The sequence below is a fragment of the Salvelinus fontinalis genome, chromosome 21 (assembly GCF_029448725.1).
Source record: "Salvelinus fontinalis isolate EN_2023a chromosome 21, ASM2944872v1, whole genome shotgun sequence".
NCBI lineage: Eukaryota > Metazoa > Chordata > Actinopteri > Salmoniformes > Salmonidae > Salvelinus > Salvelinus fontinalis.
The window spans coordinates 36,908,108-36,936,040 of NC_074685.1; the positions used below are offsets into that span (position 1 = coordinate 36,908,108).

The 27,933-nt window shown below is 41.6% G+C and overlaps 2 protein-coding genes across 5 annotated transcripts; both read left to right on the forward strand.

Moving 5' to 3' along the window:
- The first annotated feature begins 878 nt into the window (after positions 1-878).
- LOC129818810 (spindlin-W) lies at positions 879-20,158 on the forward strand. Of its 4 annotated transcripts, XM_055875064.1 has the most exons (7): positions 879-1,068; positions 8,789-8,848; positions 9,397-9,515; positions 16,352-16,397; positions 18,078-18,337; positions 18,606-18,839; positions 19,212-20,158. In XM_055875064.1, exons 3-7 carry the CDS (start codon positions 9,461-9,463, stop codon positions 19,409-19,411), a joined length of 795 nt encoding a protein of 264 aa, XP_055731039.1. In that variant the 5' UTR covers positions 879-1,068; positions 8,789-8,848; positions 9,397-9,460; the 3' UTR covers positions 19,412-20,158. The 4 variants fall into 4 exon arrangements, with proteins under 4 accessions (XP_055731039.1, XP_055731038.1, XP_055731040.1 ...); XM_055875063.1 differs by having other exon boundaries at positions 880-1,068; positions 8,789-9,515; positions 19,212-20,157; XM_055875065.1 differs by lacking the exon at positions 16,352-16,397 and having other exon boundaries at positions 880-1,068; positions 8,789-9,515; positions 19,212-20,157.
- Positions 20,159-26,571: 6,413 nt separating this feature from the next.
- Positions 26,572-27,933, forward strand: LOC129819155 (nucleoredoxin-like protein 2). The gene is made up of 2 exons (XM_055875717.1): positions 26,572-27,119; positions 27,481-27,933. The coding sequence occupies exons 1-2, from the start codon at positions 26,818-26,820 to the stop codon at positions 27,650-27,652; spliced, it is 474 nt and encodes a 157-aa protein (XP_055731692.1). The 5' UTR covers positions 26,572-26,817; the 3' UTR covers positions 27,653-27,933.

The window sequence follows — 27,933 nt, forward strand, 5'->3', positions numbered from 1 at the left end:
TTCTTGACGAGAAGGAGATACTATATAATGTTGTTGTTTCTGTAACCATGTTTGCAAGTGAGTCTCTTCCCATTCAAAAAAAAATAATTCAACAAAAAGTTCAATAATAGACCCATGTAATTCCAGTTGATATTGTGAGGGTTGTTTTGTTTGTGCAATGCGCTGTCTGTGCGTCGGTATATTGCATATAAAGTGGATCCTCATGATTGTATTTTCCTTCCTTTTTAGACAACATAGGCCAAATAAAATACCTCAAATGGTAGGCTAGCCAAGAGTCTCTCTCTCTCTCTGTGTGGTGATTTAAAGAATAGTAAAGTTAAGGCCATATTTCAGAATTTATTTGAACTAACATCGATCTGACTTTCTGTCTGTATCCATTTTGAAAGTGCTGACCGAATAGGCCTACCTCATTGGAGCTTGTTTGCTTGCACTTGCTTATAATTAGAGTTAGTGTTAATGATATAAGAATAAACATTATGAATTTACTGAACATAAATGTAATGTTTGTGTATGGTTCAAAAGTCAAAACTAGTTTTGGCGTTCATTATTATTGAAGGAGAATGCGGTTCTTATCGACTTACACAAATCCACGTGGAGTCAGCAGTAACCATATTTGTTTAAGCAAGTCAGCCATATCAGCTATGGTTTTTAAAAAGGCAGTAAATGTTGGGACAGCTTTCTTAGGCCCAAACAGTTTGTGGGCAGTTTGTCACCGTTATAGTGCAATTAATCAAGTGTTTTGTGTTGTGTAGACTGGTTGTCAATTAAATAGTTTACTCAAATAGTTTTCTTGTCCTCAAGTTGTTCCGAGCCCTGTCGCAGTCACACATGCGCAGGTGCAGAGCTGTCGGTTCGGGGAACGCGCAATGACTCACTATTTTGCAGGAAGATGGAATTTACTGCGCCAATTGTTTCTCGTGCTGTAACACTATTTGGCAGCGGAAGAAGAGGGGAAGGTTTTTGGCCGTAGAATCGGTGTTGCCATCAAACGGAGACTGGCTTGGCACAGGGGACAAACGGGAGACGAAAATATCCTTCATATCTTGCTATAATTTCACAATAAAGCGGGTAAGATATCCCGACAGACAAACATCTATTGTCAGACAGGAAGCCAACCACAAATATGCATTCGAAAAGGTCTCTATGCGCGCGTAACATGGGTTTTCAAATTAGGGTGGAAAGTAGGCTGGTTTGAGTCATTTTTGTTTTCACTTGAAAATGTGTTTCTTGTCAGCCAGAGTACAGTACATCCTTTGTTCGACTGTGCGGTTTTAGTACTTACTCTCCCCTCTGCTGCAGGGAATGTAAATAATAGTAATGTAATATGGCTGACATTGGCTGCTGCAGCCACTAACGTTAGCTAGTGTAGCTAATTATGCGCTGTTTGCAGACTGCATTTTTCTTACCATTTTAAGACAATGACCACGTTTACATGCGCACAGTATTCCTGATAGTAGCTCATATCCCGCTTAAAGTCAATTTAGGCTTGATCCGAAAATGTGGTCGGAGGCTTAGTATGGAGGGCGTGACGCAATTGCGTAGTCATGCAGAGGCAAGTAAAACTCTGTACCGCATCGCCCTTCCGAACTATGCGGAGTGCTCCGTATAGTCCGCATCGACATGATTGGTTGACGGTAGGTGGGGGCGGTACATCCTGTATAAACACTAACTTCCCCGACAACTTCCTTCACAATTGCTCTGCTCTGCTAAGCGCAAGAAGTATGAAAGCCTTGACATCTGTGGAGGCTGCATCTCAGTAAATGCTGTACGGCCACAGATGTCTGATTGACCAATCAGAGCCTTTTAAGGTCATATTCGGGATAAACTGTTTACATGAACCTTTGATATACTGTTTACATTAACCCTTGATATCCTGATCATGAGTATCCCTGTAACCATGAATAAACATAATTTTCCTAATTTAAGTATATGGGTTAAATTTAATAGTAACTGATATATGGACACTGACTGTTGGCCTATAACCTCTCACATGTAATGTAATATAACATTAACTCCTCCTGATTTATCAATTTTTTGCAGAGAAATTATATAACAAATGTTAACTTTGTCTTGGGAACAGGAGTGGAGAAATATATATATATTTTTTCTTTCAGCATCTCTTGAGAACATGTGAATGAGTGTGTAATGTGTAATCATTGACACTGTTATGCAAGCAGACAGTATTTCAAATAAAATGTTATTGGCCACGTACACATATTTAGCAGATGTTATTAAGGGTGTAGCGAAATGCTTGTGTTCCTAGCTCCAACACTGCAGTAGTATCTAAAACTATTCACAACAATACACACAAATCTAAAAGTAAAAGAATGGACTTTAGAAATATATACATTTTAGATTGAGCAATGTCGGAGAGGCATTGACTAAAATATAGTAGAATAGAATACAGTATATACATATGACATGAGTAAAGCAGTATGTAAACATTATTTAAACATTATTAAAGTGACTAGTGCTCCATTATTAAAGTGGCCAGTGATTCCAATTCTATGTATATAGGGCAGCAGCCTCTAAGGTGCAGGGTTACGAAGCTGGCTAGTGATGGCTATTTAACAGTCTGATGGCCTTGATCGAAGCTGTTTTTCAGTCTCTCGGTCCCAGCTTTGATGCACCTGTACTGACCTTGCCTTCTGGATGATAGATATGTGAACAGGCCGTGGCTCGGGTGGTTGATGTCCTTGATGATATATTTGGCCTTCCTGTGACATTGGGTGCTGTAGGTGACCTGGAGGGCAGGTAGTTTGTCCCCGGTGATGCATTGGGCAGACCGCACCACCCTCTGGAGAGCCCTGCGGTTGCAGGCGGTGCAGTTGCCATACCAGGCGATGATACAGCCCGACAGGATGCTCTCAATTGTGCATCTGTAAAAGGTTGTGATGGTTTTCGGGACCAAGCCAAATTTCTTCAGCCTCCTGAGATTGAAGAGGCGCTGTCGCGCCTTCTTCACCACACTGTCTGTGTGGGTGGACCATTTCAGATCGTCAGTGATATGTACGCCGAGGAACTTGAAACTTTCCACCTTCTCCACTGCGGCCCCGTCAATGTGGGGCGTGCGCCCTCTGCTGTTTCCTGAAGTCCACGATCAGCTCCTTTGTTTTGTTGACGTTGAGTGAGAGGTTATTTTCCTGCCACCACTCTCCCAACGCCCTCACCTTCTCCCTGTAGGCTATCTCATCGTTGTTGGTAATCGTGCTTACCACTGTTGTGTCGTCAGCAAACGGGATGATTGAGTTGGAGACGTGCGTGGTCACACAGGCATGGGTACAGGAGGGGGCTGAGCACGCACCCCTGTGGTAGGAGAAGAACCATACAATTTGAATCACTCATTAATTCTCTTCATGATTGAATGATTCCTGACTTATTTGATGAATCATTCTAATTATATGTGTAAAACAGGGCTAATTTAGTGTTTTGATTAGCCTAGTCCTGGTATCTAATGGTAAAATCTGAGTGACACAGGGTGGATGGTAACAAAACAGGCTTCTCCTTCACTTTGGCGATCATCACTTCAATGTAACTGACTACATACATGGCTTGGATACATTCCAATAATACACATGAAATCAGTGTCATCAGGGTCTCTCACTGTTGCCATGACATCCTCACACCAGTGGGAAGAAAGAGTTTTTTTTTTTTTTTTTTAAAGCTACAGTACCAGTCAAAAGTGTGGACACACCTCCTCATTCAAGGTTTTTTCTTTCTTTTTACTATTTTCTACATTGTAGAATAAGAGTGAAGACAACAAAACTATCATGTAGTAACTAAAAATGTTGAACCAATCAAAATAGATTTTAGATTATTCAAATTAGCCACCCTTTGCCTTGATGACAGCTTTGCACACTCTTGGCATTCTCTCAAATAGCTTCACCTGGAATGCTTTTCCAACAGTCTTGAAGGAGTTCCCACATATACTGAGCACTTGTTGGCTGCTTTTCCTTCACTCTGCGGTCCAACTCATCCCAAACCATATCAATTGGGTTGAGGTTGGGTGATTGTGGAGGCCAGGTCATCTGATGCAGCACTCCATCACTATCCTGCTTGGTCAAATATCCATTACACAGCTTGGAGGTGTGTTGGGTCATTGTCCTGTTGAAAAACAAATGATAGTCCCACTAAGCGCAAACCAGATGGGATGGCGTATCGCTTGAAAATGCTGAGGTAGCCATGCTGGTTAAGTGTGCCTTGAATTCTAAATAAATCACCTGACAGTGTTACCACCAAAGCATCCCCACACAATCACACCACCTCCTCCATGCTTCATGGTGGGAACCACACATGCAGAGATCATCCGATCATCTACAATCATCTAAGACATGGCGGTTTGAACCAAAAATCTCAGATTTGGACTCATCAGATCAAAGGACAGATTTGATTTCCATGAAGAGCATGCATTTAGTTTTACTAGCATTTAAAAGCAATTGGAGGCCATGGAAGGAGTGTTGTCTGGCATTGAAGCTCTTTTGGAGGTTTGTTAACACAGTGTCCAAAGAAGGGCCAGATGTATACAGAATGGTGTCGTCTGCGTAGAGGTGGATCAGAGAATCACCAGCAGCAAGAGCGACATCATTGATATATACAGAGAAAAGAGTCGGTCCGAGAATTGAACCCTGTGGCACCCCCATAGAGACTGCCAGAGGTCTGGACAACAGGCCCTCCGATTTGACACACTGAACTCTATCTGAGAAGTAGTTGGTGAACCAGGCGAGGCAGTCATTTGAGAAACCAAGGCTATTGAGTCTGCCGATAAGAATGCAGTGATTGACAGAGTCGAAAGCCTTGGCCAGGTCGATGAAGACGGCTGCACAGTACTGTCTTTTATCGATGGCGGTTATGATATCGTTTAGGACCTTGAGCATGGCTGAGGTGCACTCATGACCAGCTCGGAAACCAGATTGCATAGTGGAGAAGGTACAGTGGGATTCGAAATGGTCGGTGATCTGTTTGTTAACTTGGCTTTCGAAGATTTTAGAAAGGCAGGGCAGGATGGATATAGGTCTACAACAGTTTGGGTCTAGAGTGTCTCCACATTGGAAGACGGAGATGACCGGGGCAGCTTTCCAATCTTTGGGGATCTCAGACGATACGAAAGACAGGTTGAACAGGCTAGTAATAGGGGTTGCAACAGTTCTGGTGAATAATTTTAGAAAGAGAGGGTCCAGATTGTCTAGCCCGGCTGATTAGTAGGGGTCCAGATTTTGCAGCTCTTTCAGAACATCAGCTGTCTGGATTTGGGTGGAGGAGAAGCGGGGGGGGGGGTTCGGGGGGTTGGGCAAGTTGCTGCAGGGGGCCTCCCGGGTGGCGCAGTGGTCTAAGGTACTAGCTGTGCCACCAGAGACTCTGGGTTCGAGCCCAGGCTCTGTCACAGCTGGCCGCGACCGGGAGACCCACGGGGCGGCGCACAATTGGCCTAGCGTAGTCCGGGTTAGGGAGGGTTTGGCCGGCAGGGATATCCATGTCTCATCGCACACTAACGACTCCTGTGGCGGGCCGGGCACAGTGCACGCTGACCAGGTCGCTAGGTGTACAATGTTTCCTCCGACACATTGGTGCGGCTGGCTTCCGGGTTGGATGCGCGCTGTGTTAAGAAGCAGTGCGGCTTGGTTGGGTTGTGTTTCGGTGGACGCATGGCTCTCGACCTTCGCCTCTCCCGAGTCCGTACAGAAGTTGCAGCGATGAGACAAGACAGTAACTACTAACAATTGGATACCACGAAATTGGGGAGAAAAAAATAAAAGAATTGCCAGGTGGAAAGCATTGCCAGCCGTAGAAAAATGCTTATTGAAATGATCGATTATCGTAGATTTATCGGTGGTGACAGTGTTTCCTAGCCTCAGTGCAGTGGGCAGCAAGGAGGTGCTCTTATTCTCCATGGACTTTACAGTGTCCCAAAACTTTTGGGATTTAGTGCTACAGGATGCAATTTTATGTTTGAAAAAGCTAGCCTTAGCTAGCATATCGATGGGGCATATCGATGGGACTATTCGATGGGACTATTCGATGGGGCTATTCGATGGGGCATATTGATGGGGCATATCGATGGGGCATATCGATGGGGCTATTCGATGGGGCTATTCGATGCTAATATATACACTGCTCAAAAAAATAAAGGGAACACTTAAACAACACAATGTAACTCCAAGTCAATCACACTTCTGTGAAATCAAACTGTCCACTTAGGAAGCAACACTGATTGACAATAAATTTCACATGCTGTTGTGCAAATGGAATAGGCAAAAGGTGGAAATTATAGGCAATTAGCAAGACACCCCCAATAAGGGAGTGATTCTGCAGGTGGTGACCACAGACCACTTCTCAGTTCCTATGCTTCCTGGCTGATGTTTGGTCACTTTTGAATGCTGGCGGTGCTTTCACTCTAGTGGTAGCATGAGGCGGAGTCTACAACCCACACAAGTGGCTCAGGTAGTGCAGTTCATCCAGGATGGCACATCAATGCGAGCTGTGGCAAAAAGGTTTGCTGTGTCTGTCAGCGTAGTGTCCAGAGCATGGAGGCGCTACCAGGAGACAGGCCAGTACATCAGGAGACGTGGAGGAGGCCGTAGGAGGGCAACAACCCAGCAGCAGGACCGCTACCTCCGCCTTTGTGCAAGGAGTAGCACTGCCAGAGCCCTGCAAAATGACCTCCAGCAGGCCACAAATGTGCATGGCAGGCCCTTCTCTGGACACTGTGTTAACAACCCTCCAGATGAGCTTCAATGCCAGACAACTCTCCTTCCGTGGCCTCCAACTGCTCTAAAATACAAGTAAAACTATATGCATGCGCTTCAACCGATCGCTGCCTGCACCTGCCCGCCCGTCCAGCATCACTACTCTGGACGGTTCTGACTTAGAATATGTGGACAACTACAAATACCTAGGTGTCTGGTTAGACTGTAAACTCTCCTTCCAGACTCACATTAAGCATCTCCAATCCAAAATTAAATCTAGAATCGGCTTCCTATATCGCAACAAAGCATTCTTCACTCATGCTACCAAACATACCCTCATAAAACTGACCATCTTATCGATCCTCGACTTTGGCGATGTCATTTACAAAATAGCCTCCAACACCCTACTCAACAAATTGTATGCAGTCTATCACAGTGCCATCTGTTTTGTCACCCATATACTACCCACCACTGCGACCTGTACACTCTCGTTGGCTGGCCCTCGCTTCATACTCGTCGCCAAACCCACTGGCTCCAGGTCATCTACAAGACCCTGCTCGGTAAAGTCCCACCTTATCTCTGCTCGCTGGTCACCATAGCAGCACCCACCCGTAGCACGCGTTCCAGCAGGTATATCTCACTTGTCACCCCCAAAGCCAATTCCTCCTTTGGCCGCCTCTCCTTCCAGTTCTCTGCTGCCATTGACTGGAACGAACTACAAAAATCTCTGAAACACTTATCTCCCTCACTAGCTTTAAGCACCAGCTGTCAGAGCAGCTCACGGATCACTGCACCTGTACATAGCCCATCTATAAATAGCCCAAACAACTACCCCTTCCCCTACTGTATTTATTTATTTATTATTTTGCTCCTTTGCACCCCAGTATGTCTACTTTGCACAATCATCTACTGTCAAATCTACCATTCCAGTGTTTTAATTGCTATATTGTATTTACTTCGCCACCATGGCCTATTTATTTGCTTTATCTTGGCCAGGTCGCAGTTGTAAATAAGAACTTGTTCTCAACTAGCCTACCTGGTTAAATAAAGGTGAAATTAAAAAAATACTAAAATAATGCAGAACGCCACAGGATGTTTTTATGCTGGTCAAGGGCAGTCAAGTCTGGGCCTGATTTACGCAGTCTCTGAACAGTTGATGTTGAGATGTGTCTGTTACTTGAACTCTGGAGCATTTATTTGGGCTGGAATTTCTGAAGCTAGTAACTATAATGAACTTATCCTCTGCAGCAGAGGTAACTCTTCCTTTCTTGTGGCGGTCCTCATGAGAGCCAGTTTCATCATAGCGCTTGATAGTTTTTGGGACTGCACTTGAAGAAACTGTCAACGTTCTTGAATTTTTCCATATTGACTGACCTTCAAGTCTTAAAAGTAATGATGGATTTCTCTTTGCTTATTTGAGCTTTTCTTAACATAATACGGTCTTGGTCTTTTACCAAATAGGGCTATCTTCTGTATACCAACCCCACCTTGTCACAACACAACTGATTGGCCCAAACGCATTTAGAAGAAAAGAAATTCCACAAATTTACATTTAACAAGGCACACCTGTTAATTTAAATGCATTCCAGGTGACTATCTCATGAAGCTGGTTGAAAAAATGCTGTCATCAAGTCAAAGGGTGGCATTGGCTACTTTGAAGAATCTCAATTATAAAATATATTTAGATTTGTTTAACACTTTTTTGGTTACTACATGATTCCATATGTGTTACTTCATAGTTTTGATGTATTCACTATTATTCTACAATGTAGAAAATGGTACAAATAAAGAAAAACCCTAGAATGAGTAGGTGTGTCCAAACTTTTGACTGGTACTGTACATCTTGATGATTTAGCCCACAATATTTGGGGAGTCTGCTTTGGTATGAAATGGATAACCAAACACAATGTTTTTCTCTTTTTTGAGATTATGTGCAAAATTAGTCTGTTAAAGTGACTCAATAGAATTAAGCAATAAGGCACGTGTGGTATATGGCCAATATACCATGGCTAAGGGTGCCACGGCTGTCAGCCAATCAGCATTCAGGGCTCGAAACCACCCAATTTATAATCACCTTTTATATAATAATTTATTTTGGTTTGCAGGTCTTCGCAGAGAGCTGATGTGACCGTCATCCCTGAACAGAGACATCCGCCTGCTCCGAAGTCAGTCCTCAACCATCCGTGGACAATCTGGGTTGAATACCAAAATTCGTCCCTATCCCTTTATTCTGCTTTCACTGGGTATCATAGATAGACGCTTTCCTTTTTAACTCCCTCCCTCCCACTGGGCAAAAACTGGTTGAATAAAAGTTGTTTCCACATCATTTCAACCCCAAAAAACAATATGTTGACGTTGAATCAACGTGGAAAACTGATTGGATATGCAAAAGGTCATCAACATAAGGGCATTTTGTAATTTTTTCACTCAACTTTTAACCTAAATCCAATGACATGGTGACATTTTTTGTTGGTTTCATGTTAGTTGACCACTCAACCAAATGCAAATCAAAACTAGATGTTGAACTGACATCTGTGCCCAGTGGGCAGTTTCCATTTTCTGAATTGGTTGCCATATAGATTTTCACTTTCTCACTTCCTCTGACTGGACCCACTGGATTCTATTAAGATTTATTCCCTGGCTGTTTTCCATCTCTCTGGGCTATTACATAAATCATTAATGTTTTCATTACATTCATATTTTTATACCCCAGACTTGGTACCATAGATATTTTCACCCTAGTCTGGCAGCTCGGCTGCTCCCCTATATGCTGATGAATGAAGACCCAATTCAGGAAGAGCGCGCCGGGCCAGCGATCCAGAGCTGATGCAGGTTAGTTTGGCTTTAATCAGGCTCTTTATAGATGTGTTTGCGGCATCCCAAATGGGATCCTATTCCCTTTATTACTTACTTACTTAGCCTGCTCCTTTGGAAGCATAGGCCATCAATGACTCCTCTCCATCGCACTCTGTTCTAGTGTTGTATGGTAAGCTGAAATGTTGCAACTGTTTTGCGAACTGTATTTAACAATGGCGTTACAGGCGAGAGCACTTTAAAAATACAATATTGAAGATACTGGTAGCTTCCAGCTTTGTAGGCTAACTTCCCTTGCTAGCTTACAGCTGAAGCTAACATCAATTCACTACCCTAGTACTTAGTTTGTGATATGCCAAGCGTAATGCAAAATATGCTGATTTCAAAGCTGATTGTCAACACAAACCATAGCTACAGCCATTGCCCAAAACTTTATTCACTTTGTCTCCCTCGCCTGCTACGCTAGGTTACGTATTTCCTGTCTCTCTCATTGTGTGTGTGAATATACCACCTCAAGGCTTACTATAAAGCAGGTGACAGCGCGCCTTATTTGGTAATGGTCTTGGTAAGTGGAGTGTGCCAATATATTTTTGCTTGATGCTTCCTTGACTAGACTACTGACATTACCCAAAATTCAAAAGGCAGTAAGGCACATTTCCGCATATGACCAAATTCAACATTCTTTCTTACCCTTTCATACACATCTATGTGCTTTTGCGAAGAAAAAAAAAACATGTAGGCTATGAGGATTATACCTTTTATATTCGTAGCTACATCCATCGTAATAAGAAATAGATGACAATGGTAGTCATCTCAATTCCTTGTATTTTTTCTCAACTACTATGACTGATTGGTGGCGCTGTTCGCTAGGACTGTTGGCTCATGGTTCAATAGATGGGTTAGCTGACAAGGTCACGAAAACTATATGCAACTATACCAATACTAACATAATGTATACTACATACTTAATGAGTATATATTACATACTATTAGTTCATTTTAGTATATTGTAAACGAACGGTATCCTTTCAGTTGATTATATTAGCGCTTCGCCTGTCTACCTGAAGTTGATGCTGTTGCTATGCAACCTATTGCTAGCTTGTTAGCATAACAAATTACTAGCTAGATATTTTACGGTTTCGGGTGTGTTCGTAAATTCAATCCAGAGCGTTGTCAGATTGTCCATTTGCAAATTCAGAACGTTTCGCTCTTGGAGTGTACACTGGACGCTCTGGCCGAGGAGTAGGGTTGATCCAAGCGAGTGTTCTCACCTCACAATGGTAGTCAAGCACCCAAGCTAACGTTGGCTAGCTTACTAGCTACTTCCAGACACAAATGAGAGAACACCTCACTCTGACCATTTTACTCGCCCTAGCAGAGCTGGTTAGGCTGTTTTAATGTTATCCAGAGCGTTGGTGACTGTAACTGTGCTGCTGGCAACAATTTAATTACGCTTGTTTTTGCAGACGTTTACTGACACTGGCCATATTCAATAGGTGTTGAGCGTTTGTAAATCCTTCAGTAATTCTTCGCTCTGGCACACTCAGACGAGAGTGCTCTGAAATTGGAGTAGATAGCCAAAATTAACAATATCCATTGAGAACTCACAACGACTATACCACTTAGCTAAGAATGACGTGAATAATCAAATCAATAAATGTTGGGTAGTTAGTTAGCATATAGTTAATATACTGCCTGGCAAGTTCATTGAAATAGTAGCCAACTAATGTTTAGTAAGTAACTAACATACCGATACATACTGTTGTAATGCTATGCGGTTCGTAAGGATAACAAACTGACTAACAAATTGTCAGCCAACATAATGTGTAACGTAACTTATTTGAAAAGTCATTACTTTATTACATTGCTCAACATTTTCTTAAACATTTGTCATAATTAGTTAAAGCAATGAATTTTGTATCCACTCTCTTCAACTTCAGCTGCATATTTTCCGCCATTTTCTTCAAATCTGAAAACATTGTGAAACCACGCCCATTTTCTGAAGAATTTCATTATGGGCCCTAAAAGCACAGAAATAGTGTCGACTGCTTGAATTCTTCGTATTTTGGCGAAATTAGTACGACATCCGGGAACTTTTGGAATACTAACTATATCCATACTATGACCAATAAGCATACTACATACTCAAGTTATGTCACAAATAGTACAGTTAGTGTAGTTGGTATGAATATTTGAATATAGATGTCTTGTTTTGAGGTGTTTTGACGGATTTCATATCAATGCTAATATGGCTGAAATTCGCTAGCCAGATAACCAGCAACTGTAACCATGTATTTGAGAGACAACAAGTGCTCATTGTCCAAATGTATTTATGTTGTCAATAAACATTGGAGACGAACTATACATGTCAACAATCTAAGCTAACCCCCTCTAGTTTTTTTCATGTAGCTGCACGTGCCTTGGTTTTGTTGCTAAACAACCAGCCCGTCTATGGTCGAGAGTTCTAGCCCCACATGGGGCAGATATCTTATATATATATATATATATTATCCTTTATTTACAGTATTCATCCCGTGCCCACACACTTTGAATTCTGAAAAGTGAAAGCATACCTGTGAGAGAGGTCGCCCTGGTAGTAGTTTTTAGGTTTTTTTATGTAGTACCCACGACCAATCTGTGAGTTAATTTGACCATTGAAAAAAGAGCTACTGCATAAATACTACAATGCGGGTTGGATTGAACTAAGCCCCCCCAATTGAGCCCCTAAATCTTAATTTTCAAGGGATGATTGTTGTTTTCTTTCCAACACAATAAATGTTAGTCCACATTTCAACAATTTTTTTTGCGCCTCATGTGGGATTCGAATTTACACTGCAAGTGGCAATAGGTGTCAGGAACTCAGGAACTTGGCGCCTTACCACTGGTTTCCAACTAGTTCCCACAGCCACAAAGTCAAAGTTGGCTTTAGCGTAAAAATGAATGAAAATAAAAATTAGGCATAAGTTAGGGTTGTGTTAGGGAAAGGTTAGCACTGTGGTTATGTTAAATTCAAATTTTAAGAAGATAAGTTGTAGAAATAGGTGGCCTGTATGACTGTGGCTGTGGTAACTTGTGACGACCCATACAGGGGCTAACTCTCCTAACTGCCCAGTGCCGTATTTGCTCGCAATGCACATAATTGTATTATCAGTGCATGCCAGTGGACCTCTGGTAAGTAGGCTATGTTTTATTGAGAAAGTGTTGGGATCAGGTTTACCTTGGTAGGCCGTCAATGTAAATAAGAATGTGTTCTTTAACTGACTTGCCTAGTTAAATAAAGGTTAAATAAATAAAAATGAAATACCCTCAAATGAATATTTATGTGCAATTCTCAACTTCTCACCTGAATTACTTTTTATTTTTAAATTTTAAGGCGCAAAGGCTTAAATTGGGGTTGAGAGTTACCCTTTAAAAGAGACAGCGCACACTTTTATATAAAAAAGATATTGCTTTCTATGCAAATGTCGTTCATCAGTAGGCTACTGGGGATGAGTAGCCTAGTCAAACTGCGCGCTGTTGGTCAGTGTGCGAAGCGAGAGGTAAGCGGCCTATTCCTATTCAGGTAAGCGGCCTATTCCTATTCCTTACACATCTGCGCAAGGCACCTCCAGCATTCAAATGCTTGTAAAATGGTTGCGTAATGTTAGGCTTTATTAATTGAGTGACAACCACTGTAATTGGTTATTGTTATCAAATGCTGTTGGAAAATTGTGTTTTACCGGAATAAAAGAAAGCGACCAGAGACACATCTCTCATCTGGCTATAGCCTATATACAGTGTCTTTAGAAAGTATTCACACCCCTTGACTTTTTCCTCATTTTGTTGTGTTACAGGCTGAATTTAAAATTGATTACATTTAGATTTTGTGTCACTGGCCGACACACAATACCCCATAATTTCAAAGTGGAAATATGTTTTTAGAAATGTTTACAAATGAATAAAAATGAAACCTGAAATGCCTTGAGTCAATAAGTATTCAACCCCTTTGTTATGGCAAGCCTAAATACGTTCAGGAGGAAAAAGTTGCTTAACAAGTCAATAAGTTGCATGGACTCACTCTGTGTGAAATCATGTTAACCCCTATTATTGTTGAATGACTACCCTATCTCTGTACCCCACACATACAGTTATCAGTAAGGTCCCTCAGTCGAGCAGGGAATTTCAAACACAGATTCAACCACAAAGATCAGGGAGGTTTTCCAATGCCTCGCAAAGAAGGGCACCTAAAAAGCAGAAATTGAATATCACTTTGAGCATGGTGAAGTTATTCATTACACTGGAGGGTGTATCAATACACCCCCTCACTACAAAGACGCAGGCGTCCTTCCTAACTCAGTTGTTGGAGAGGAAGGAAACCGTTAAGGGATTTCACCATGAGGCAAATGGTGACTTTAAAACAGTTACACCATTTAATGCCTGTGATAGGAGAAAACTGCAGATGGATCAACAACATTGTAGTTACTCCACAATACTAACGTAAATGACAGAGTGAAATGAAGGAAGCCTGTACAGAATAAAAACTTTGTCCTTAATTTAAAGCATTATGTTTGGGGCAAATCCAATAGATCACTGAGTACCACTCTTCATATTTTCAAGAATGGTACTGGCTGCATCATGTTATGGATATGCTAATCGCTGCCAAAGGTGATTCTTACATGTATTGACTTGGGGTTGAATGTAATCAAGATAAATTAGTGTTTTACTTTTCATGTATTTTCTTAAAAATTGTAGAATTTTTCTTCCACTTTGACAGAGTATTTTGTGTAGATTGTTGACAAAACAATTACAGTTAAATACATTTTAATCCCACCTTAACACAAACTGTGGAAAAAGTCAATGGGTGTGAATACTCTCTGAAGGCACTGTATACCTGCTGAAATTAGATTTAATTTTGATTGTTCAGGTTCACCATCAGCAATAGTTTTGGTAGTTTTGCTTAAACCCAGTTCAACATTTTCACACATACCAACAAACGGATGCGATCTTCTAGTGGTCCCTGCAGTGTACGCTCAAACTGTTGTGATTAGAATGGTTATTTAGAACGTCCAGTTTCGATTGACGCCGCAGTCAGCATATGAGCCAGCCACATTTTGCACAAACACAGTTCTTACAAAAAAGTTATGTCCTGAATGTGACCAGTTTATTTTTGGATGCAGTAGCGACAGCATACGCAATCATCCAAACCGGACAATGTAGGCTACATTAGTGGATGTCAATTAAGGCAGCCCTCACACCTATCTGATTCAGGGGGGTTGGGTTAAATGCGGAAGACACATTTCAAGGCATGCAGTTGTACAACTGACTAGGTATGACACAAGTAATTCTTCCAACAATTGTTTACAGACAGATTATTTCTCTTGTAATTCACTGTATCACAATTCCAGTGGGTCAGAAGTTTACATACACTAAGTTGACTATGCCTTTAAACAGCTTGGAAAATGATGTCATGGCTTTAGAAGCTTCTGATAGGCTAATTGACATAATTTGAGTCAACTGGAGATGTACCTGTGGATGTATTTCAAGGCCTACCTTCAAACTCAGTGCCTCTTTGCTTGACATCATTGGAAAATCAAAATAAATCAGCCAAGACCTCAGAAAATAAATTGTAGACCTCCACAAGTCTGGTTCATCCTTGGGAGCAATTCCCAAACGCCTGATGGTACCACGTTCATATGTACAAACAATACTACGCAAGAATAAACACCATGGGACCACGCAGCTGCCATACCGCTCAGGAAGGAGACGCATTCTGTCTCCTAGAGAAGAACGCACTTTGGTGCGAAAAGTGCAAATCAATCCCAGAACAACAGCAAAGGACCTTGTGAAGATGCTGGAGGACACAGGTACAAAAGTATCAATATCCACAGTAAAACGAGTCCTATGCGTAGTATTTTTTTTCTTTTTCTCAGAGGTGCTGAGTTTGAAGGTAGGCCTTGAAATACATCCACAGGTACACCTCCAGTTGACTCAAATGATGTCAATTAGCCTACCAGAAGCTTCTAAAGCCATGACATGGCATATAAGTGAAATAATCTGTCTGTAAACAATTGTTGGAAGAATTACTTGTGTCATGCACAAAGTAGATGCCCTAACCGACTTGACAAAACTATAGTTTGTTAACAAGAAATGTGTGGAGTGGTTGAAAAACAAGTTTTAATGACTCCAACCTAAGTGTATGTAAACTTCCGCCTTCAACTGCAATTAGATTGGTAAAAACGAAGTCAGTGGTTGTATAATTGATTACTTAATGCATACATGACTATCTCTGAAAACATATGAACATCAAAAATTTAAAATGTAATGATACCTCAAAAGATCTGTCTGGGTCAAGTGCCATTCTGTGACTTTGGCCTTTTTTGTTGTGATGGTATTGAGTGTCATGATACTTAACCTGGTATCAAAGTCTTCTGCTATTGTGACAACACTACTTTTCTGGGCAGTCTTCTCCAGCTCGTTCCACTCCAAGCCGGTTCTCCTTGTATCTGCCTCAAGCTCCCACCTCCAGGTGTTTCTCGACACCCTTTTTCCCTTTCGCCAGCCTTGTGAGTTCCAGGATCCAGCTTGTCTGGTGATGTTGGAAACACCTGGACACCTATTCCCTTTATAGGGCACTACTTTTGTTTCCTTAATAATGTACTTCTTTGAACCAGGGCCCATATAGGCTTTGATCAAACATAGTACTCGGTAGGCCTATAATAGGGGGGGACAGACTTTGTGGTTTGCTTTTGTTATCTTCAGATGACAATCAGGTACATTTAGCCCACTTATAAGAGTAGAGTAGCCTAGCTACTGAATAGATTTACTCCATTAATTTGCATTAGAATCATTTTTTTTTAAATGTTTTTGTTTTTAAGGGCACTCAGGTGTTTCTGCAAATATGAAGAAAAAGAACTCCCACAAGTAAGCCAGGAATCCTCTACTTACCTTAGCTATTATGTACCCTTTGTGATTGTGCATTTGTAAAACATTCAGCATTCAACTGTTTTGAATAGACATTTTGCGTAGTAGGCCTATTAAATGAACGGCTAAAACCATCTGCAGCCTACTTTTGACTATGTAGAGAACAGTGGTGCTCGGTAAGATACATTAATTATTTAGTCTAGTAGTGCCACGCTGAATACCTGATATCTAATACTGTTCTTTAGTGGCCTGCTGAAGCGAATACAGGGCTAGTATCAGCTGTGCAGTGACACACTACCATGGTATGGCCAGTACTATATTCACACTTCAAAGTACACAGTCTTTACGGGTCTCATGTAGACAGATCCAGGGAATGAAAGCAGATCAGAGTACACACTTGACTGTATTATATTGCTATGGGCTACAATGCATTTGGAAAGTATTCAGACGCCTTGACTTTTTCCATTTAAAAAAAAAAATGAAGTCCTTATCAATCTACACGCCATACCCCATTATGACAAAGCAAATAGAGGTGTGTACTTTTTTTTGCAAATGTATTAAAAATAAAACAAGAAATAACTTATTTACAAAAGTATTTAGACTCGAAATTGAGCTCAGGTGCATCCTGTTTCCATTGGTCATCTTTGAGATGTTTCTACAACTTGATTGGAGTCTACCTGTGGTAAATTCGATTGATTGGACATGATTTGGAAAGGCACACACCTGTCTATATAAGGTCCCACAGTTGACGGTGCATGTCAGAACAAAAATCAAGCCATGAAGGTCTCTCAGACCATGAGAAACAAGATTATCTGGTCTGATGAAACCAAGATTGAACTCTTTGGCCTGAATGCTAAGTATCACGTCTGGAGGTAACCTGGCACCATCCCTACAGTGAAGCATGGTGATGGCAGCATCATGATATGGGGATGATTTTCAGCGGCAGGGACTGAGACTAGTCAGGTTCGAGGAAAAGATGAACGGAGCAAGGTACAGAGAGATCCTTGATGAAAACCTGCTCCAGAGCGCTCAGTACCTCAGACTGGGGCGAAGGTTCACCTTCCAACAGGAATACCAAGACAACGCAGTAGTGGCTTCAGGACAAGTCTCTGAATGTCCTTGAGTGGCCCAGCCTGAGCCTGGACTTGAACCCGATCAAACATCTCTGGAGGGACCTGAAAATAGCTGTGCAGCGACTCTCCCCATCCAATCTGACAGAGCTTGAGAGGATCTGCAGAGAAGAATGGGAGAAACTCCCCAAATACAAGTGTGCCAAGCTTGTAGCGTCATACCCAGACTCAAAGTTGTAATCAATGCCAAAGGTGCTTCATCACAGTACTGAGTAAAGGGTCTGAATACTTATGTAAATTTGATATTTCCATTTTTGCTTTGTGGTGTTGTGTGTACATTGATGAGAGGAATTTTTTTCAATTTTAGGATGAGGGTGTAACGTAACAATGTGGAAAAAGTCAAGGAGTCTGAATACTTTCCAAATGCACTATATATATTTAATAAATTAAATATTTTAGGCTATTTGATGTACTATAAAATGGATCCAGTTAGATTAGTAGCTAATGTAAGGGACTGACAGCCATCAGGTTTTCACCCTTTTCATTGGCTAAGTGTATGTTTGTTCCCCCGAATTCCCCTTTTTCATAAGTTGTCTGAAACATCGTTCAGGAAACAAAAGAACAGCATGGGCCCCAACAAGGCAGTGTCGTCGGCGCCACGGCGGAACATGGTGGGCTGTCGTATCCAGCACATCTGGAAGGAGGGGAGTGCTACGTCTCAGTCGCAGTGGAAAGGCACGGTGCTGGACCAGGTGCCCGTCAACCCCTCGCTCTACCTCATCAAGTACGACGGCTTCGACTGTGTCTACGGCCTGGAGCTGCATAAAGATGAGAGGGTACAGGGCCTCGAGGTGCTCCCTGACCGTCAATGTAAGACCTTGGTCTATGTATACATATTGTTTATATTGATTGTTGTCATTTGGTGTTGATTTGATTAACGCAAGTCGCAGACGAGTTTCTGTTTGTGCTCTAATGGTGTTACACGTTCATAGTGCTCCTAAAATGTTAATAACATGGATTGTGAGTTTGATCGTTAATCGTTGATATTCATGAGTTAGTAAGTTTTCCAATATATAAGTTAAACATGGCAAATAAACTTGAAACTAGATGTTACCATGTACCATGTACTCTGTTGCAGCCTCTACGCGCATCAGCGACGTCAACCTGGCTGACACGATGATAGGGAAGGCAGTGGAGCACATGTTTGAGACGGAGGACGGAACTAAAGACGAGTGGAGGGGCATGGTTCTGGCCCGGGCACCCATCATGAATACCTGGTTCTTTATCACCTACGAGAAAGACCCCGTCCTGTACATGTACCAGCTCCTAGACGACTACAAGGAGGGAGACCTGAGGATCATGCCTGACTCAAGTTAGTCCTGTCCTTAGAGTTAGGCTGCACTTCAAAATGACAATAGACCACTCTCTCTTGATTGTAAGACTGACTGCTTAAAGCTAAGATGTGTGTACGAGTTTATGAACATTTTATAAGCATGCATGAGCCTTTATAATGTCTATACTCGCCTGATGATGGGTGGGTGGGTTGCTTTTCATGATGATAGCAGGCTACTCTCTCTTCATGATAAAAGCTTTGTGTTCTTCATTGTCCAGGTCTCTCTTGTAAAAGAGATTAACCAGGTTGAATAAATAGACAGGTGAACATGTTTGAGTTTCCAATGATTTCCCATAAATAAATTACATATGGCAAAATTAACTTAAACTTGTGTTATTGTTTGTCTCTTAGATGACGCTACGCCTGCGGAGCGGGAGCCGGGGGAGGTGGTGGACAGTCTGGTGGGGAAACAGGTTGAGTACGCTAAAGAGGACGGCTCCAAACGAACTGGCATGGTCATCCACCAGGTGGAGGCCAAACCCTCCGTATACTTCATCAAGTTCGACGACGACTTCCACATCTACGTCTACGACCTGGTCAAGACCTCCTAAGGGCCACCTTTGACCTCTGAGCCCTTTTCACACTACTGAGCCGAATCGAGCAGTGCTGGTCTGTTTACGTGTCCATCCACCATTGCTGAAAAGGACTGTGGGAAAAATATTTCATAGAGAGCCAGTATAGCCTGGTTCGGGTCAGCACGGTAGTGTGAAAAGGCTACTGGGTCACTGGGCCCAGAGGACAGGAGGGCTGTCTGGGGAGTTAACGATGGATGCGGAGGTTGTGGGGAAACACTACCATGCAGGAAAGACGATCAACCACCACCATCACCACATGGAACCTTATCTTATCCACCAATTTTCCCAAAATATCTCTTCAACGTTTCATGCAAATACTTCTTTGAGATGTGACAGACGGACAACTGGATTGGATATTTCACTGAAGCCTTTGGATTTCTACTCATGAAACATCTCTGATAGCTCTAGTCAGAGAAGAAAAAGGGGGGACTGTGCATCTGAATTAGTGGCCACAATTTGTTTCGTCAGCTGTCTATCCCCTGTAGTTGAGTGATCCTATGGATACATCCCATCAATCTCTAAGGGAAAGGACAGGGAAAAGATAACAAGCCTTATATTTGCACACTGCATATAAAGTTAGTTGGCATCTCATTCGATTATTATCAGTGATTTGATGACCAAACCAGTCACAGCAATGTATCTCCTATACAGTATATCACAAAAGTGAGTACACCCCTCACATTTTTGTAAATATTTGAGCAAATCTTTTCATGTGACAACACTGAAGAAATGACACTTTGCTACAATGTAAAGTACTGAGTGTACAGCTTGTATAACAGTGTAAATTTGCTGTCCCCTCAAAATAACTCAACACACAGCCATTAATGTCTAAACCGCTGGCAACAAAAGTGAGTACACCCCTAAGTGAAAATGTCCAAATGGGGCCCAAAGTGTCAATATTTTGTGTGGCCACCATCATTTTCCAGCACTGCCTTAACCATCTTGGGCATGGAGTTCACCAGAGCTTCACAGGTTGCCACTGGAGTCCTCCTCCATGACGACATCACGGAGCTGGTGGATGTTAGAGCTTGCACTCCTCCACCTTCCGTTTGAGGATGCCCCACAGATGCTCAATAGGGTTTAGGTCTGGAGACATGCTTGGCCAGTCCATCACCTTTACCCTCAGCCTCTTTAGCAAGGCAGTGGTCGTCTTGGAGGTGTGTTTGGGGTCGTTATCATGTTGGAATACTGCCCTGCGGCCCAGTCTCCGAAGGGAGGGGATCATGCTCTGCTTCAGTATGTCACAGTACATGTTGGCATTCATAGTTCCCTCAATGAACTGTAGCTCCCCAGTGCCGGAAGCACTCATGCAGCCCCAGACCATGACACTCCCACCACCAAGCTTGACTGTAGGCAAGACACACTTGTCTTTGTACTCCTCACCTGGTTGCCGCCACACACGCTTGACACCATCTGAACCAAATAAGTTTATCTTGGTCTCATAAGACCACAGGACATGGTTCCAGTAATCCATGTCCTTAGTCTGCTTGTCTTCAGCAAACTGTTTGCGGGCTTTCTTGTGCATCATCTTCAGAAGAGGCTTCCTTCTGGGACGACAGCCATGCGACAGCCACGACAGCCACCAATTTGATGCAGTGTATTGCGTATGGTCTGAGCACTGACAGGCTGACCCCCCACCCCTTCAACCTCTGCAGCAATGCTGGCAGCACTCATACGTCTATTTCCTAAAGACAACCTCTGGATATGACGCTGAGCACGTGCACTCAACTTCTTTGGTCGACCATGGCGAGGCCTGTTCTGAGTGGAACCTGTCCAGTTAAACCGCTGTATGGTCTTGGCCACCGTGGTGCAGCTCAGTTTCAGGGTCTTGGCAATCTTCTTATAGCCCAGGCCATCTTTATGTAGAGCAACAATTCTTTTTTTTAGATCTTCAGAGAGTTTTTTGCCATGAGGTGCCATGTTGAACTTCCAGTGACCAGTCAGTATGAGGGAGTGTGAGAGCGATGACACCAAATTTAACACACCTGCTCCCCATTCACACCTGAGACCTTGTAACACTAACCAGTCACATGACACCGGGGAGGGAAAATGGCTAATTGGGCCCAATTTGGACATTTTCACTTAGGTGTGTACTCACTTTTGTTGCCAGCGGTTTAGACATTAATGGCTGTGTGTTGAGTTATTTTGAGGGGACAGCAAATTTACACTGTTATACAAGCTGTACACTCACTACTTTACATTGTAGCAAAGTATCATTTCTTCAGTGTTGTCACATGAAAAGATATACTCAAATATTTACAAAAATGTGAGGGGTGTACTCACTTTTGTGATATACTGTATATGTGTGAGTGTATGAGCTCTTGTGTTAATTATTTTGTTGTACATGCAGTTCTGGAGTCCCCCTATCTTACAGTGGTCAGTGACTACAGTACTTGGGTTTGTTTCAGTTTCGTAGAATCATTCAAACCCTGACTATGATTACATTTGTTTCTTTGTAATGTTGAAAGATATGCAACAACATATGCAGTGAGCAAAGAAATGTGTGGAAGTTATGAGAGGGAGGTGACCAGTGTTTTAAAAGGATATTTTGGAAATGAGGCCCTTCATTTACTTTCCCAGAGCCAGATGAAGTCGTGGATACCATTTGTATGTCTCTGCGTGCAGTTTGAAGGAAGTTGCTAACTAGCGCTAATGCAATTGCTAACTAGCGTTAGCATAATGACTGGACGTAATTGACAAAATCCCAAAGTATCCCTTTGATTCAAACGTTTTATTTTTTTCCAAGAACTTGTTTACTTTATACTGTATTTAATGTATATTCATAGAAAATAATAGTTTGATACAGATTTAGTTCTATCACAGCACTAATTTCAAAAAATCTTCTTAGAAGATAGAGGATTTAAGAGCACTTGTTTGTTTTAGTTTTTTTGTCTGAAAGGACAATTATATTTTGATCATCTCAACAACACTATTCAAAAATGGTTAACCAGTGAGAGCGTTAATCTGTTGTCCTGAGAAAGATTTTGTTTAATATGCCTTGCCAAATCCCTCGACCCTTTTAATTCATTATTCATTCATAATAACAGCAATAATTGTTCAGACAATAGTTGTTTATTGTTGTTCCTGTATTCATATGTTTACAACAGTTTGTTTTGTTGGGAAAATCTATTTTCGTTACTTTTTTACTTGTCATACGTTACTTAGAATCATCACATTCTTCTTGACCTCTGTGTTAAACACACTTTCTGTTTAATTGTCATAGTAACATTTTAGTAAACTGTTTTCTCATGGCTTTTAAAAACTGAAGACGGTATGGTAAAAGCACTGCAAAGTAAGACAATTATTTAGAAGTGAAAATTCCATACCAGCTCCTCAAAAGTGTTCTAAATTCAGCAGTACCACTACAACAATACTAGAGTGATTTTCGAAACATTTTCACACAACTGTTAATACACAAGAAGTATTCAAAACTTTAAATGCAACACCCACTTTATGGAGTGCATGAAATATTGTACTTGACGAACGGTTACTCGCCCTGAAAGAGATTTTTATTTGCTGTGTGTTTGTGTGTGTGTGTAACCAAACTACATGTTCCACCAGATGACCTCTTAGTATGCTCCTTTAGGGACGTTACCCCTGTTGTCAGAGAAACAGTGGGCAACTAAGTGGTCTAGAACCTCTAAGATACAGATGTTGTTAATTAGTTTGTAACGTATGTGACTGTAACTCCCAACACTCCACCCTCACTGCTTTCTCCATGCCCTCCATGACACTGAAGCAGTGTATGTTCAGATGCAGTTTCTGAAGAGGGGTAGTACTGTTCTTTACAGTATTCTGCATAGTAACAGAACAGATTAGCTGTTGTGACTGATTTTGAGATTAAGTCCCTCTGTTAGAGGAGTAGCTAATGCTTACTCTAGGTTATACACAAAGTATGACTGAATGGTAGCTTTAGAGATGGATAGGAAAACCTGAGAGTATGTATATCGGTTATAATAAAGATGATAATTTTAAGTCCCCATACAGTATAAAGCCCATCTATATCAGAAAAGCTACACACAAGTAAATATCTTCTATAACCTGTTGTATTCCAAACCGCAAACTGACTTGTGTTTTATGCAAGAAGTCACCTTCAGAAAACAATTGAAAGTGTTCGATGAATTGGCCTTTCACACTTGCCTACTGTAGTATTGTACTGTGTTTGATGTCAGTTCATTGTGGGATAGAAAAACAGACCATTCTTTTTGCATGAGTAGCGAAAACAGAACTGTAAGTGGAAGTTAGTGTGAAATGTGAGATGTATGTGTGTATCTCTCATTTTATTTAAGTTGTTCTATGATATGTTCAATGTGTTTCTTATTGTGACATTCCCTTCTCTTTTTTTTTTTGCATTTCTAAAGAAAAACAGTTATTTTTTGTATTCCATTTTTTACCCTGCTCCGCTATAGGATCAAACTCACTGGTGTTGTATGTGGCGACAACAGAAGGGCCACAGGGTGGTGGTGTTACACAGTATTTGAGGGATTATATCCTTCACATACAAAACTGATGTTGTCCAAAATAATTATTTATATGTATCTCTTTTGAGTGCCACAAGGAAAATATGAACTCAAAGAAAAAGGCCTTATACAATTGGTAGGGGTGGGGAAATGTTTATATATAAATATAGTATATATATGGTGTGTAAGTGTATGCATGTGTGGGGATGTATAAGGTAGGTAGCACATCTTAGTTACATATCCGTGGAATAAATAATGTACATTGACATTTTTCAGAAAAATACACTACAAAAGTATGTGGACACCCCTTCAAATTAGTGGATTCAGCTATTTAATCCACACCCGTTGCTGACAGATGTATAAAATAGAGCACAAAGCAAGGCAATCTCCATAGACAAACATTGGCAGTAGAATAGCCCGTACTGAGGTTCTCAGTGACTTTAAATGTGTCACCGTCATATAAGTCAGTTTGTCAAATTCTGGCCATGCTAGAGCTGCCCCGGTCAACTGTAAGTGCTGTTATTGTGAATTGGAAACGTTTAGGAGCAACAACGGCTCAGCCGTGAAGTGGTATGCCACACAAGCTCACAGAGTGGGACCGCCGAGTGCTGATGCGCATTAAAAAACGGCTGTCCTCGGTTGCAACACTCACTACCGAGTTCCAAACTGCCTCTGGAAGCAATGTCAGCACAAGAACTGTTTGTTAGGAGCTTCATGAAATGGATTTCCATGGCTGACCAGCCTCACACAAGCCTAAGATAACCATGTGCAATGCCAAGCTTTGGCTGGAGTGGTGTAAAGCTTGCCGCCATTGGAGTCAGTGGAAATGCATTCTCTGGAGAAACTAATCACGCTTCACCATCTGGCAGTCTGACGGACAAACCTGGCTTTGGCGGATGGCAGGAGAACGCAACCTGCATAGTGCCAACTGTAAAGTTTGGTGGATGGGGAATAATGGGCTGGGGCTGTTTTTCATGGTTTGGGCTAGGGCCACTAGTTCCAGTGAAGGGAAATCTTAATGGTACACCATTCAATGACATTGTAGACGATTCTGTGCTTCCAACTTTGTGGCAACAGTTTGGGGAAGGCCCTTTCCTGTTCCAGCATGGCAATGCCCCCGTGCACAAAGTGAGGTTCATACAGAAATGGTTTGTCTAGATCAGTATGGAAGAACTTGACCGGCCTGCACAGAGCCATGACCTCAACCCTGATGAGCAGGTGTCCACATACTTTCAGGCATGTAGTGAATACACTGAACAAAAAATATAAATGCAACATGCAACAATTTAAAAGCTTTTACTGAGTTACTGTTCATGTAAGGAAACCAGTCAATATAAATACATTCATTAGGCTATAAATAAATCATCTATGGATTTCACATGACTGGGTAGGGGCACAGCCATGGATGGGCCTGGGAGGGCATAGGCCTACCAACTTGGGAGCCAGGCATACCCACTTGGGAGCCAGGCCCACCAACTGGGGAGCCTGGGCCCAGCCAATCAGAATTTGTTTTTCCCCACAAAGGGACTTTTATAGAGACAGAAATACTCCTCAGACGATCCGACATGTGATCAAGCCGGATGTGGAGGTCCTGGGCTGGTGTGGTTACACATAGTCTGCGGATGTGAGGCAGGTTGAATGTACTGCCAAATTTTCTAATAAGACAGTGGTAGAGAAATGGTAGAGATGGTAGAGAAATGGACATTACATTTTCTGGCAGCAGCTCTAGTGGACATGCCTGCAGTTAGCTTACCAATTGCACGCCCCCTTAAAACTTGAGACATCTGTGGCATTGTGTTGTGTGACAAAACTGCACATTTTAGAGTGGACTTTTATTGTCCCCAGCACAAGGTGCACCTGTGTAATGATCATGCTGTTTAATCAGCATCTTGAAATGCCACACCTGTCATGTGGGTGGATTATCTTGGAAAATGAGAAATGGTCAGTAACAGGGATGTAAACAAATTTGTGCATACAATTTTAGAGGAATACGTTTTTTGTGCGTATGGAACATATCTGGGTTATTTTATTTCATTTCACGAAACATGGGATCAACACTTTACATGTTGCGTTTATATTTTTGTTCAATATATATAATTAGGGTTTTCATCTCTCAGTTACACTTAATTGTGTTTAAAAAAAACAAAAAAAACAATATGATTTATATGGCCCCTTTTGGATGCTGTTGCTCTTTAATAACTTTGTAAAATACAGTGCAATTGGATGGTTGCAGATACATGTAATGTATAGTTGATTCTTCATGTTCGTTGTTGTCTACTTGGCTTCTATTGACCGCATCATCTGTTATTGTTCTGAAGAATGTAGATAGTTTATTTGAATTTAGAGGTATACACACATTTAAAAACATGTACTTTTTATACTTGTTATGTAAGTATCCATATAACATTTGATCAAATTAAAACTTTATGTGAAGTTGTATGTTGGTTTCTCTCTTTGTGGTTTCTCTCCTTTTAGGAATGACAGACTTTGGTATTTATCTTAAAGGAGTTTACTACCGTCATACTCTAGTCTAATATATAGTATGTAATATTAATGAGGCTATTTGTATTGTGTAAATATTACTGATTGTACCTTTAAATAGTACTGTAGTGGACGGAGGACACTGATTGGCCTCGCGAAATGTCAATCAAATTGACTGTTTTTTTTAGCCAACCAACAACAGCAAGCGTCACACAGCAGTGAGTACAGTTTGTTATGACCACGTTATGACCGGTAGTAAAGTGATACAAATAGTGATTGAACACTGAAAACTATGACAGCGTTGTACTTGGACGAGTGATTAAGCGTCTTGCTTCAAAGTAACGGTTCACGGCGAGTATAGCTGCAACGGTGACCGTCCTGAACTGGTTTTGGCTACCGTTGCCTAGTTCGTTACTGTTGCGCGTGTTCACTGACCCGACCATGGTGGAGGTATTTGCTGGGAAAACTCTCCTCAATAAAGAAGGGGATCTTATAGACCCAGAAGAAGCTCTCAGGAATAAAGTAGTGGGAATATATTTTTCTGCCGGCTGGTGCCCGCCTTGTCGAGATTTCACCCCTATTCTATGCGATTTTTACACGGAACTTGTCGAGGAGAGCGAACCACCTGCACAATTAGAAATCGTTTTCATATCTTCTGACAAGTCGAGTGACGATATGGTGGAGTATTATCATGACATGCACGGAGATTGGCTGGCCCTGCCTTGGACGGATCAATACAAACAGTAAATTCGTATGACTGTCTCATCTTTCATGTAGCCTATTCCCATTTGAGTTATTGGAAAGGGATAGTATTGATAAACATGTTTGAATTGATTTTAGGCCTATATACTTTCCTCTACTGTCTAGCCATATTACAGCGAGTGTAAGCAACAGGCTTTGTAAGAGGTTTATGGGTCACCCTTTGAGGGATTAGGTTTAAAAATAGGGCAATGTCTCTACCTGCCTGATGAGACAAGTGACTGGAGTTCAGCAAGGCTTGCCTACTGTATTCCTCTGCTAGATTGGGACCTGTATTTTGTATGGTATAATCCATATAGTTATAAAGTCATGATTATGCCCTGTGCTCTTCCACTTTCCCTTCAGTGATTTAAAGAAGAGATTCAATATCACAGCGGTCCCTAAGCTGGTGATTGTGAAGGAGAATGGAGACGTCATCACAGACAAGGGAAGGAAACAGATCCGGGACCAGGGACTGGCCTGCTTCAGGAGCTGGTTGGAGGTGGCCGAAGTGTTCCAGAACTTTAACGCTATATAGACATTCTAGAGTACATAGTTATACATAATAGAGCACCTTCCTTCTTCTGACTTACAAAAACAATTATTTTTGAACAATAGTGGCAATACTAAACTTCTGCACTACAACAAAAATTGGGCTTTTTTTCTTAAATAGGCTTTTATAATACCAGCTACAATAGAAACAATGAACAGACATGAGTGGCTTATATTTTCAGAATGCATATTTTGAGGTGTTCGGCTATTTTTATATTTTGTTTTATATGACTTAAAATGCACAATAATTAAATCCTTTGCTGTCTG